Here is a 12,346-nt window from a genome sequence, read left to right on the forward strand (position 1 = left end):
GTATTGCATACACCTTTAGCTGTAATAACTACATTCTATCCTCTCTTAACGTCTCTTGTAGGCTTCCCGTTAATAAGGAAATCAATGCCTTTTTAATGTTTTAATAAATTTTTAGGTAAAACGTTTAGTCATTTTTCCATTTTTATATTAAAAATCACTTACTTTCAAGAAAAAGATTAATATGCTAAAAGGACTTCCACCCTTGCAAATTGTAGTTATATATAATTTCCTTGACCAAGCTTGAACATTGGCTACATACAATCTCAATTAGATATGTTGAATTTATAAGACTACGACTATTGGATTCAACATAATTTAACATTGGCTGAAATATATCTAATGCTTGGATACTTTTATAGATATGGATAACTTTCTGGGTACGTCATGGAATACATCTTCGGAACCCAGAAAAATAAATATGTTACACATGATAGGGGATCTTTCTTTTCCTACCATAGGGATATTAACTATGGAGTTTTCATTCTGAATTACAAAAACTGAACCACCCCTCTTTCCCATTATACTCTACAAATATGGTTGTCTACCCTTTCAAATACCAACAAAATGGGGGAGTTGCCGAACTTCTCTACAAGGCCAAATAGCTTACCCGAGCTTTTTTTATTTACTGTTCTTCATCCAGATCAAGCCCCCCAATCCTCTTCTTCCTATCAAAAACAGCTTTAAAGGATTCGTGCTCTGCACGAAGTCGCTCTTGGAATGAACTTTGCTTCTTTGAATTGCCAATGCTGTTGGATGTATGGCTCTCCTCTTTAGGTAATGGGTTAGACTTCTGCATGTGATGTTGTAAAAGCACAAGAAAAAATTAAAAAGTTAGCCTCTCAAAAACTACCGAACTCGGAGCACAAGGGTATTCAACTAATCAACTTGAATATAAGAACCATATAAAGTCAATCCTGTCATTCACTGGCTTCCCAGTGTCAACTAATTTTCTTTCAACAAGAAAATGTTACAGAAGGCTAGCTGTTAACTAATTGGAGGATATTCAATGTAATTATCTTCCATTTAAATCAAACTGGGTAAAACTGAAATAACAGAAGCGATAATTGTGCAACTGACCAGGTTGTAACCAGCTCCCGGTCCAATGACTAGAGACAGCATCTTGGCCTTCTTGGCTGCACCTATTAAAAACCCAGTGTCACCACCCTGACAAATAAGCGAAATAAATATCAGGGTTATTAGCCACCAGGAAATTACATAAAACCAAAAAACCTCAGAAGAAATAGCATGGACATGGTATACGAGTACAACAGAGTGACACTGGCAATTTTTCAAAAGATTTAGGACAACACACAGATATGAAATTAAAGAACCTATTAAACCTATTTTACTAGACTGTAGCTAATTATTTCATACTCAACCTTAACCAGGATATGGAATTAGAGAGTATAATACTATATTTTAATAAAATTAAGCTAATTATTCAAACTCAATCTTCGCCACCTATCACTAGACCCTTGCCTTCTCTTCTATCCTTTGGTTTAAGCTCAAGTAAAAATTAATTTGAGTAAAGCATTGGCTTAACGGTACTAAAGTAAAAAGATATGTTTCGCAATATATAAGGTGTACCTGATCACTCCAACGTACAGATTTTCCTTTGTTCCCATATGCTTGGATCAAGCCAGAGAGAGCGTTCAAATTTCCCTTAATAGCTTCCGATCCTTCAGTTTCATCTTCGTCCAAATTATTAGACCATTTACTCCTACTTAATTCTTTTACTTCCACAAGATAATCCCCCTCAGCATCCCATCTCTTCTCATCCTTTGAAGAATCTAAAGAGCCAAATCATAGGAAATTGGATGATTTAATAAATGAGAGGTATATATTAGTTCAAAATTATGCATTTTTAGAATGCTTTGTTTTCTTTCCTTTCATTGTTCAACTCTACCAAGCAATGGATGGAAAGAAGATTAATTTTTTTCCATTTTGCCATTTTTCCTACCAAGCACACCTATGAAAAGAAAATTTATGTTTTCCATCCTTCTAGTTTTCTACGCCTTCTATTTTTCATCCTTCTGGTTTTCTTTCCACTCTACCAAGCAAAGCGGAAAATAACTTACTTGAACTAATTTCAAAGCTGTGGTCTGGTCTAACAAATCACTAATTTTTATTCTACAACTATTACAACTTAATAGATAGAAAATATCCTAAATAATAAACTCGTAATTGAAATTTTATTAACTTTAACCAAAATATAAACACTATATTCAATTGTTTTATTAAATTGGGGTAAACTACAATAGAGGTCACCCAACTATGGTTTTTTTTCGCTTTCTGATCACCCAACTATGAAAAGTCACAAAATAGTCAGCCAACTATTAGTAAATTTCTTTTTGGTCACTCCACTATTTAATTTTGTCATTTTTTGATCGCCAACTGGCTAATCTAAAAATGAAAACACCCAAAATCCAAGATAGTTCGGTGACCAAAAAGGACAAAATTGAAAAGTTCAGTGACCATTTTATAACTTTTCTTAGTTGGGTGACCAAAAAAGAAAAAAAAAAAAAACCATAGTTCGGTGATTACTAATGTAGTTCACCCCAAAAATTATAACACTGCATGCAATATTGCTACAGCAATTTGCAAATAAAGTATGTGTGTGTGCACATGCATGTACATATACATATTATATGTATATATACGCATAAAAGGTATCCTATAAAGCTGTACAAAGAACTTCAGTCTTGAGGAGGAAGCTAAAAGAAGAAAAATAATGCACACAAAATTTGTTAGTACCATACACTAAGTACCCTAATATTCATTTACTTATTCCCTGCCCTTAGCTTTCTCTCCAGTATTTACATCTTCAAATTGTTCGGGAGTGTTGCCATTAGTAGCTTCAATTAAACAGCAAAGAATTTCATAAGCATATAAAATTATCAACCACTGACATTATGGAATCCTCAACCTTTTATGACCCAACCAGTCAATAAGGTGAGAACTCCCTGGACCAACCTATAAATAAAGTAGTCTTGGATTTATTGCAAGATTAAAATATGAGATACTGTATGCTAATTCAGTAATGGAAATCTCTGTTCTATATTGTTCTGAAACCCCACAGCAACATATATTCCTATATACAGTAACCCTTATACAAGACTGCACAACCTAGCAAATATATATACTAACAAAAACGTGAAAACTGAAACTAGAGAACTCTTGCATTTGAGAAACAAAATACATTATAGTTCAAGTTTCAGACTACACAACACACCCAAAGTTTCAAAACTCATTTGAGATGCAACTAAAAAATCAAGAAAATATATTGTCTAAAACCTAACACAAATGGATAATAGTCTTAATATAAACAAATTTGTCCATTCGTGTTGGTCAATAACACAAATGGAGGGTGAAGCGATGACCAACAAGTGATATTGAGTACAAACTGATGCAGAAGGCACATAAATGAAGAGAAAAAATATACCTTCGGGTACATGGTCTCCAAGAGTGGGCAAGTTCACTTTCTCAGTCTTTTGTTCTTCTTGTCCTGATAATCCTTCTTCACGATCTCCATCTTCCATGTCCATGTCAACCTAGCAGATATAAAAAGAGAAACCAGCTTAAACTATTTAGAATACCAACTCCAAAATCACAAGTTAAAGAGTCTGTGTTACGACAATCCTTCCAGGGTGAAGAAACATGGCAAAACAGTGCCAAAACAAGTTATACAATGCTACAAGAAAGAGATTTTCGAAGTGACTTTTCCAACTACAACCAATCTTCCTTATCAGGAAAAGAAAATAATAATAATAAGAGGATTAAACATATAGTTCTGTTTAGGTGCCGGAAAGAATTTTACTTGCAAAGAAACTAATTTACCCATATATGCATGTCATGACTAAACATGAAATTTTTTTTCTCAATGGACGTGGAAGGCACATCCAGAAGTAAGATTTCAATCAGATTAGTATCATATGAAAGTCAATTACCTCCTGAATACCACTTTCCTTCAGGTCATCTCCATGGAATAATGACTGTCATAGTAGCAAAATACACCATTCAGAAGAAGTTACAATATAATCTTGTCGTATCATATCAAAGTAACTTTGATTTCCAAATTCTTTCAAATTACAGAAGACAAGTTTATGTTTAAAATTTCTAAACCATGACGTTTGCTTTCTCCTAGAATTTCCAAAGCGTTAACCGTGGTTAAAATTGGAAGCAAACTTAGGAAAAAAAGACCTTGATATCGAGTTGCAAGTATAACGACGGAGCTTCCTCCCATTGTCCTGCCATCTGTTGGATATCATCTAGGGTAAAACCATGCACATTCCTAGCTGCACAGCCCTGAAATTCAACATTATTATCAGCTTTATGGACAATTGAGTGAGGAAAATCTCTTGTTCAGTTTATAAAAAAAAATCAGCAACTTGTCAAATCAACATTAGAAAATAAACGCATGCGCATCAGGCAATGTGACAAAAATCTTGTTAAGAAAACACATTATACACACACTCACCACAGGATCCTTATATGTAGCTTCTAACACGTAAACTTCATAACCGGATCTCTGAAAAAGAAAGGAACAATAAGAAAAAACAGCTAATGAACAAAAAAAAGGGGGAGGAACCAACTAAAGAACTCAATAGTCATCATCATTAACAGCTTAAAGCATAGCACATCAGTTGAATAACATGCAAACAGGGTTCCTATTAGTAGTTTTATCATGCTTCACCCTAGAGGTTCAAGTCCAGAATTATACATGTGAACGGTCAGAGTAGGATTTGGATACTGCAGAACTTTTCTACAGGATAAATGGAAATTCCAGGAAAAGTTTTCAAAAGTGATGCAAAAAAATTGTGGCAACTGATTAAAACAAATATATATATATATTAAAGTTGTTCATATTTTTTTATGATAAATGCAAAAAAATTGGAGTTGTCAGAACAAAAAAAACTTTAACCAACAAGGGGTCAACACCACCAACCTAAAAGCTAGCCCTTAACAAATTCATTGTATTGTACTGTTGAAAACATTCAGGTATAGAAAACAAAAGCAAAAGCAAAATGTAAAATAAGCTTTGAAATGTGTTCAAATCATTTGACCATAAATGAGAAAACCCATCATCAATAATAATAGTAACAATAAACCCATTGAGACATCAAACTTGCATAAGCACATACATTCATACTCATACCGAGAAAATAAGAAATGCCTTAAACTAGATGATATTATCATAGTCAAGCATGAAATCTACATGCAAACTCGTAGCACTGGCAAGAAAAATACTGGGACCATAATGTAGGCTTTTCCACACCCTAAGTTCAAAAGCGCATATAAGGAATATCAATAATAATTTGGTATACTCAATTGAATTTCCAGATGATATTATAATAGTCAAGCATGAAATCCACATATTCAATTTTGGTACAAGGCACAATATGTCAACAATTTATTCAAAATCAGAGAAGTATAATGGCAACTAATTGTAACCTAAAAGGAAGATTTATGATTGCCATTGCACAACAGGGTTGCACCTTCTGAAGATAACACCATGGGCCTCGGATTACAAGTATTACAAGCATGACCAAAAGCATCCTATTTTTCCTCTCTTTTTTTTTAACTTTTTTTTAACTGAATTACCTCTTAACCAGAGAACTTTACATTTCCATGAAAGCATCACCACTTTACATTTCGAAAGCAAACCAGAACCTCAAGCTAGGGGGGCAAGAAAACAACACTAAAGATAAAAAGGACGAATGAATGCCGGAGACAAAGACTTCCAAGTTCCAATCCAAAAGGATTACTTATATTTATATCTCTTTCCCTAGCTGGGTCAACACTTTTTCCCATGCAGTAAAAAGGATTAGATTAAATCAGGGAGGAAAAATAGAGAAGACTTCACAAGTAAAAAAAAAAAAAAAGCTTTAATTAAAATCAAAAGATGAGGAAGAAAACTCAAAAAGAAATAAGACCCATGTTATGCAAATGAAGACCTGCACACCTTTAAAATATTCCCAGAGAACATACTTGCAGAGAGGGGTGTGAGAAAGAATTGAGAGTATACCTTTCCAATTGCCCAAAACTGAGCAAAATCAGCTACCCGCAGATTGCGGTCATCCACTAAGACGAAGCACACATACCAGCAAGAAAAGGGTCAATTGCCGAACAAAAACTGCATCTGTAGTTAGTAGAAAATGTAAGCAGTGCATGGGCACTGCATGACCACTTAAAATGCTAATGAAGCTAGATCACTTATGTGGTTAAATGCTGTAACAAGCCAGCATAACAGGGAGAATGTTTAATTGTTTCATCTAATGAAGCCTATGCGTTCACTTGTCCCATTTCTTTCTTCTCTCCTTGTGAAGGAATAATGAGAAAAGAGTTCAAGCCATCCTCAGTTTTCTAAACCATACTGAAACTAATGCAGGTACATGAACCCATAATCTGAAGGAAACATCTTTAAACTACCACCAAGAACAGAAGAATTTGAAAATAAAATATAGGCATCACCACAAAATCATCAGACCAAAAGGAAACATGTAACCATATCAGTATAAACTTAATTTTTCGACCACAAACATCATCTAATCCACTTAAAGAACAGAATGACAATAATAATAGAACAAAAATAAAAATCAGTTGTGTTCATTAGTCTAGTATTCATTTGAAGAGCCATACCAATTACAAAACTGAAGATCCCATCTTCAAGGGTCCTCCTAAATGCTTTCAACATGCTTTCTCGATATGCCTGTAGCATATTACATAACATTAAACTCTTTTAAAACAATAAGAGCAGGTATCATGCATTAGCAAAGAAATAGTGCAATTAGGAATACAAAGACTAGGTTGCTTCCATGCATGCATCTACTAATATTTGAATGCATAAGAAAAATCCAGAATTCCCTGACTGGAGACTTTTTCCAATCTGGCAGAATATTCAATGACTAGATGTTTTCAGCAGCAATGCAAAACCTAACCATGAAAAAGTACATAAACGCAAATTCCAACTCAAGCCCCTAACAAGATTGCCCATTTTATATAAATTACTAGCTTACCTCCTCCATTTCAGGTTCATAACAGTACTCCATAACCATCTTCTTCACTGTTTTCTTACTTCGAACTGAACTTGATGATTTTGAAACTTCTATCTCCTCATCCTTTAATTTATATGACATGAAACATATTAGAAATTTCCACATAGCTAATCTTTCAACTGTCCATGAATATTAAACAGAAATAAGAAAAACAGACCTTTTCAACTTCGGTCATAAAATAATCATCCATGGAATGGATACGAGGAGCATCACCACCATTTTCAACCTCAAGATCTCGTAACATCTTTGCTAAGTAGCTCTTTCCGCTACCTAAACATAAAAGAAATGGTGTAAATTAAATATGCCAAACATGACCATACAGTTAATGACATCTTAGCCTGTCTCCTTTATCCGCATATAAAGGTCACAAAGGTTATTGTTGCACACTATGACCACAAGAAACACCCATAGCATTTTCTGAGGAAATTGAGGATAACCAGCAGATGCTCTTAAAAGATGCAGTTCTCAAGCATACTCAGATTAAAAGGTGAAAGCATCATCTTATGTCACCATTGGTGCCACTTCAAAATTTTGTTTCCAGAAACTCATTACATAGATGAGCTTCATTAGCTCCCAAGTGAGAAATACAGTCATATTATTACATCTTTCAATAACAGGGAAAAAAAAACAAAACTAAACACTTGAAGGAAAAAAAAGGTGCAAAGGATGAATCAAAAATAAGATATGATCTGGACCTAGTTTCTCATTCAGCTAGTGGTGCACAAAGAACAAGTATAATTTCTTTTTTTATCTGATAAAAAACAAACATATTATTAACTTAAACCAATCAATTCAAAAATGTCTGAACTCACTGTGAGCAAAGTTACATTTTTACATGCTAAAAGCAACTAAAAGTGAAACATTTAATTGTGAAATGTCAAGGTGTTCACAACTCCATATACTCATTGAGAATAATTCAACTTACTTTTATTATTTAGCAAATATTAGCCAATGACTGCCTGCATTCCAGCAGCTAAAAAAAGAGAGGTAAATACATCAACTGAAGTGCAAGTATTAAATATAATTTACCTGGAAGCCCTCGAAGAATTATCACAATATGATCAGGCCGAGAAGCTCTATGAGGCATCTTAAACAACTCAGAAGCATCAACAAATTTAGCCTTATCAGAAGATAATTCCTTTTGAGGATTGGCCGCATATTTCACAGAGGAAGTCCTATGGGTAACCTGAGGATCCTAAAAACAGAAATATGTAAAGATAAGGTTCATCCTTGGAAAATACAGTTTCAAACACCAATGCTGAATAACCAACTAAAAACAAGCAATTACCTCCCTATGGAAAGCATGTGGAGGAGGTTTGTTCTGATAGTAAGGTTCAGTAACCACCGGATAAGTGGAATGTGCTGTGACTGATGAACTAACACCTATTGGAAATAAAGAAACTGATGAATTGGATGATGAAGAATAAGCCTCCACGGGCAGAGGTGGTGGCGGAGAAGCTGGAAGAGGAGGAGGTGGCGGCTGAGACATGTGATTGCCACCAGGGTGTGGCAAATAACCTCCCAGTCTCTGTTCATAACCTTGCCAATGGTTGACCGCCGTGGGCACTGAATCTGTATGCTGAATCTGCTGCGGCTGATTATAATTATAATTATTATTACCATAATAATCGGTATAATTATTAAGTGAATCTTCGATGTTATACATCTCTGAACTCCTTGGCGGCATTAAGTTGACGTTGTTATTGTTATTAATGTTATTATGGAGAGATTTGTTCTCTTGGTTAAATCCACTAAATGAAGCAGCTCCATGATCACGAATCAACTTCAACCTTCTGTTCATTAGTCTAGTATTCATTTGAAGAGCCATACCAATTACAAAACTGAAGATCCCATCTTCAAGGGTCCTCCTAAATGCTTTCAACATGCTTTCTCGATATGCCTGTAGCATATTACATAACATTAAACTCTTTTAAAACAATAAGAGCAGGTATCATGCATTAGCAAAGAAATAGTGCAATTAGGAATACAAAGACTAGGTTGCTTCCATGCATGCATCTACTAATATTTGAATGCATAAGAAAAATCCAGAATTCCCTGACTGGAGACTTTTTCCAATCTGGCAGAATATTCAATGACTAGATGTTTTCAGCAGCAATGCAAAACCTAACCATGAAAAAGTACATAAACGCAAATTCCAACTCAAGCCCCTAACAAGATTGCCCATTTTATATAAATTACTAGCTTACCTCCTCCATTTCAGGTTCATAACAGTACTCCATAACCATCTTCTTCACTGTTTTCTTACTTCGAACTGAACTTGATGATTTTGAAACTTCTATCTCCTCATCCTTTAATTTATATGACATGAAACATATTAGAAATTTCCACATAGCTAATCTTTCAACTGTCCATGAATATTAAACAGAAATAAGAAAAACAGACCTTTTCAACTTCGGTCATAAAATAATCATCCATGGAATGGATACGAGGAGCATCACCACCATTTTCAACCTCAAGATCTCGTAACATCTTTGCTAAGTAGCTCTTTCCGCTACCTAAACATAAAAGAAATGGTGTAAATTAAATATGCCAAACATGACCATACAGTTAATGACATCTTAGCCTGTCTCCTTTATCCGCATATAAAGGTCACAAAGGTTATTGTTGCACACTATGACCACAAGAAACACCCATAGCATTTTCTGAGGAAATTGAGGATAACCAGCAGATGCTCTTAAAAGATGCAGTTCTCAAGCATACTCAGATTAAAAGGTGAAAGCATCATCTTATGTCACCATTGGTGCCACTTCAAAATTTTGTTTCCAGAAACTCATTACATAGATGAGCTTCATTAGCTCCCAAGTGAGAAATACAGTCATATTATTACATCTTTCAATAACAGGAAAAAAAACAAAACTAAACACTTGAAGGAAAAAAAGGTGCAAAGGATGAATCAAAATAAGATATGATCTGGACCTAGTTTCTCATTCAGCTAGTGGTGCACAAAGAACAAGTATAATTTCTTTTTTATCTGATAAAAACAAACATATTATTAACTTAAACCAATCAATTCAAAAATGTCTGAACTCACTGTGAGCAAAGTTACATTTTTACATGCTAAAAGCAACTAAAAGTGAAACATTTAATTGTGAAATGTCAAGGTGTTCACAACTCCATATACTCATTGAGAATAATTCAACTTACTTTTATTATTTAGCAAATATTAGCCAATGACTGCCTGCATTCCAGCAGCTAAAAAAAGAGAGGTAAATACATCAACTGAAGTGCAAGTATTAAATATAATTTACCTGGAAGCCCTCGAAGAATTATCACAATATGATCAGGCCGAGAAGCTCTATGAGGCATCTTAAACAACTCAGAAGCATCAACAAATTTAGCCTTATCAGAAGATAATTCCTTTTGAGGATTGGCCGCATATTTCACAGAGGAAGTCCTATGGGTAACCTGAGGATCCTAAAAACAGAAATATGTAAAGATAAGGTTCATCCTTGGAAAATACAGTTTCAAACACCAATGCTGAATAACCAACTAAAAACAAGCAATTACCTCCCTATGGAAAGCATGTGGAGGAGGTTTGTTCTGATAGTAAGGTTCAGTAACCACCGGATAAGTGGAATGTGCTGTGACTGATGAACTAACACCTATTGGAAATAAAGAAACTGATGAATTGGATGATGAAGAATAAGCCTCCACGGGCAGAGGTGGTGGCGGAGAAGCTGGAAGAGGAGGAGGTGGCGGCTGAGACATGTGATTGCCACCAGGGTGTGGCAAATAACCTCCCAGTCTCTGTTCATAACCTTGCCAATGGTTGACCGCCGTGGGCACTGAATCTGTATGCTGAATCTGCTGCGGCTGATTATAATTATAATTATTATTACCATAATAATCGGTATAATTATTAAGTGAATCTTCGATGTTATACATCTCTGAACTCCTTGGCGGCATTAAGTTGACGTTGTTATTGTTATTAATGTTATTATGGAGAGATTTGTTCTCTTGGTTAAATCCACTAAATGAAGCAGCTCCATGATCACGAATCAACTTCAACCTTCTCTCATCCTCCGTCAAAATCCGAGCTGGACCCGAACAACCCTCCTCAATCCTCGGTCGTTTGTAGCTCCGATCGATGTCACCACCACCAGCCGTAGCATAATCGTAGCCGTAATTAGGGTTGGTATGCCAGGATCTAGGATCAGCAAACCCATTGATGTAAGGAGGAGGAGGTAGTGGCAGTGCTGGGGCTGGCTGTGGTGGAGGTGGAGGTGGTGGTGGTGCCGGAGGTTGGAAGGGGTCGAATCCAGGTCGGGCATAATTGGGATGCTGAGGGTAATTAGGGTTTTGATGGTGGTAAGGAGGGTAAGGAGGGCAGAATGGGAAGTGAGGAATTGAACAAACTGGGCATGGGCTAGGCTGCTGTGGTGGCGGTGGTTGCCGCCACTGACTATGAGGTTGGTGGTGGTGATAGTATTGATCCATGATTTTGGAGTAAAGAATTGTCAGAGAATGATAAATTCTAGGGTTTTGAAATTATAGTTGAAGAAAACGCAGGTGAGCGACGACGGAAGGGATGAAACTAGTTGTTCTTTTTTTTAACTCCGAATTTCAATGATAAACTAAAATTTTTACAATAAAAATTAAATTAAAGAGAGCAAAAGTCGGGATAGACTGATTTAACCTATCAATCTAATTTCATGGATTGTTTTAAAAATATCTTTTAAATTAATTTATATTTGAATCATATATATTATTTTACAATATTTTAAATAAAAATTGTGTTTAAGTTAGAGTTTTTTTTATACATGGTACTCTTTTTTAAGCATTTATTTTTATTTACATAAATTTCTCTTTTATTTTATGTTTTTAAATTATATTACATAATTAATTTTAAACAAACTTAATTATTATATGTATATTATAATTTGTAAGATTTTTAATTAATTTTATTATTTATAGTAAGATTCTTTTTGTTATTGTTAACTTTAATTGTTTTTCAGAAATTAATTTTTTAGTACAAAATTTTAGAATAAAACATTAACATATCTAGTTATTGTAATCTTTTAATATAATATTTCAAATACAATTTTTTCTATTTATTTTAACAATTGACATCTATATTTATTATATTCATTTTAATATAATATTACCAAATTTCATAATAAAACGCATATTTAATATGTAGCATGTTAAAATTAAGGTTAAAATATGTCACAAGTCCTTGTACTTTTTAAATTTAGAAATTTAGCCCCTGTACATTTATTTCATGAAATTTTAGTCTCTTTACTTTTAGATTTTAAAACTCATGTCCAACA

General features: G+C 34.4%; 1 protein-coding gene across 7 annotated transcripts; it reads right to left on the minus strand.

The window, feature by feature from the left end:
- Positions 1–333: 333 nt before the first annotated feature.
- LOC105764621 (hypothetical protein) lies at positions 334–11,659 on the minus strand. 7 transcript variants are annotated; one of them, XM_052625046.1, is made up of 13 exons: positions 10,584–11,659; positions 8,085–8,241; positions 7,213–7,325; positions 7,017–7,118; positions 6,640–6,709; positions 6,026–6,081; positions 4,478–4,528; positions 4,201–4,305; positions 3,948–3,992; positions 3,443–3,551; positions 1,588–1,790; positions 1,078–1,164; positions 334–790 (listed from the first exon to the last, which is right to left on the minus strand). In XM_052625046.1, exons 1-13 carry the CDS (start codon positions 11,511–11,513, stop codon positions 623–625), a joined length of 2,196 nt encoding a protein of 731 aa, XP_052481006.1. In that variant the 5' UTR covers positions 11,514–11,659; the 3' UTR covers positions 334–622. The 7 variants fall into 7 exon arrangements, with proteins under 7 accessions (XP_052481006.1, XP_012438721.1, XP_012438720.1 ...); XM_012583267.2 differs by lacking the exons at positions 6,640–6,709; positions 7,017–7,118; positions 7,213–7,325; positions 8,085–8,241 and adding exons at positions 8,886–8,955; positions 9,263–9,364; positions 9,459–9,571; positions 10,325–10,481; XM_012583266.2 differs by having other exon boundaries at positions 8,085–8,250; positions 10,584–11,658.
- Between the last annotated feature and the right edge of the window lie 687 nt (positions 11,660–12,346).

This window comes from Gossypium raimondii, chromosome 12 (assembly GCF_025698545.1).
Source record: "Gossypium raimondii isolate GPD5lz chromosome 12, ASM2569854v1, whole genome shotgun sequence".
NCBI lineage: Eukaryota > Viridiplantae > Streptophyta > Magnoliopsida > Malvales > Malvaceae > Gossypium > Gossypium raimondii.

Coding starts and splice junctions, on each gene's coding strand:
- LOC105764621 (XM_012583266.2), bottom strand. CDS start 11,513: ATGGATCAATACTATCACCACCACCAACCTCATAGTCAGTGGCGGCAA. Junction 7,326..8,084: donor AATTCTTCGAGGGCTTCCAG/GTAAATTATATT, acceptor TTTTATGTTTAG/GTAGCGGAAAGAGCTACTTA. Junction 6,082..6,639: donor GATCTTCAGTTTTGTAATTG/GTATGGCTCTTC, acceptor GCTTCGTCTTAG/TGGATGACCGCAATCTGCGG.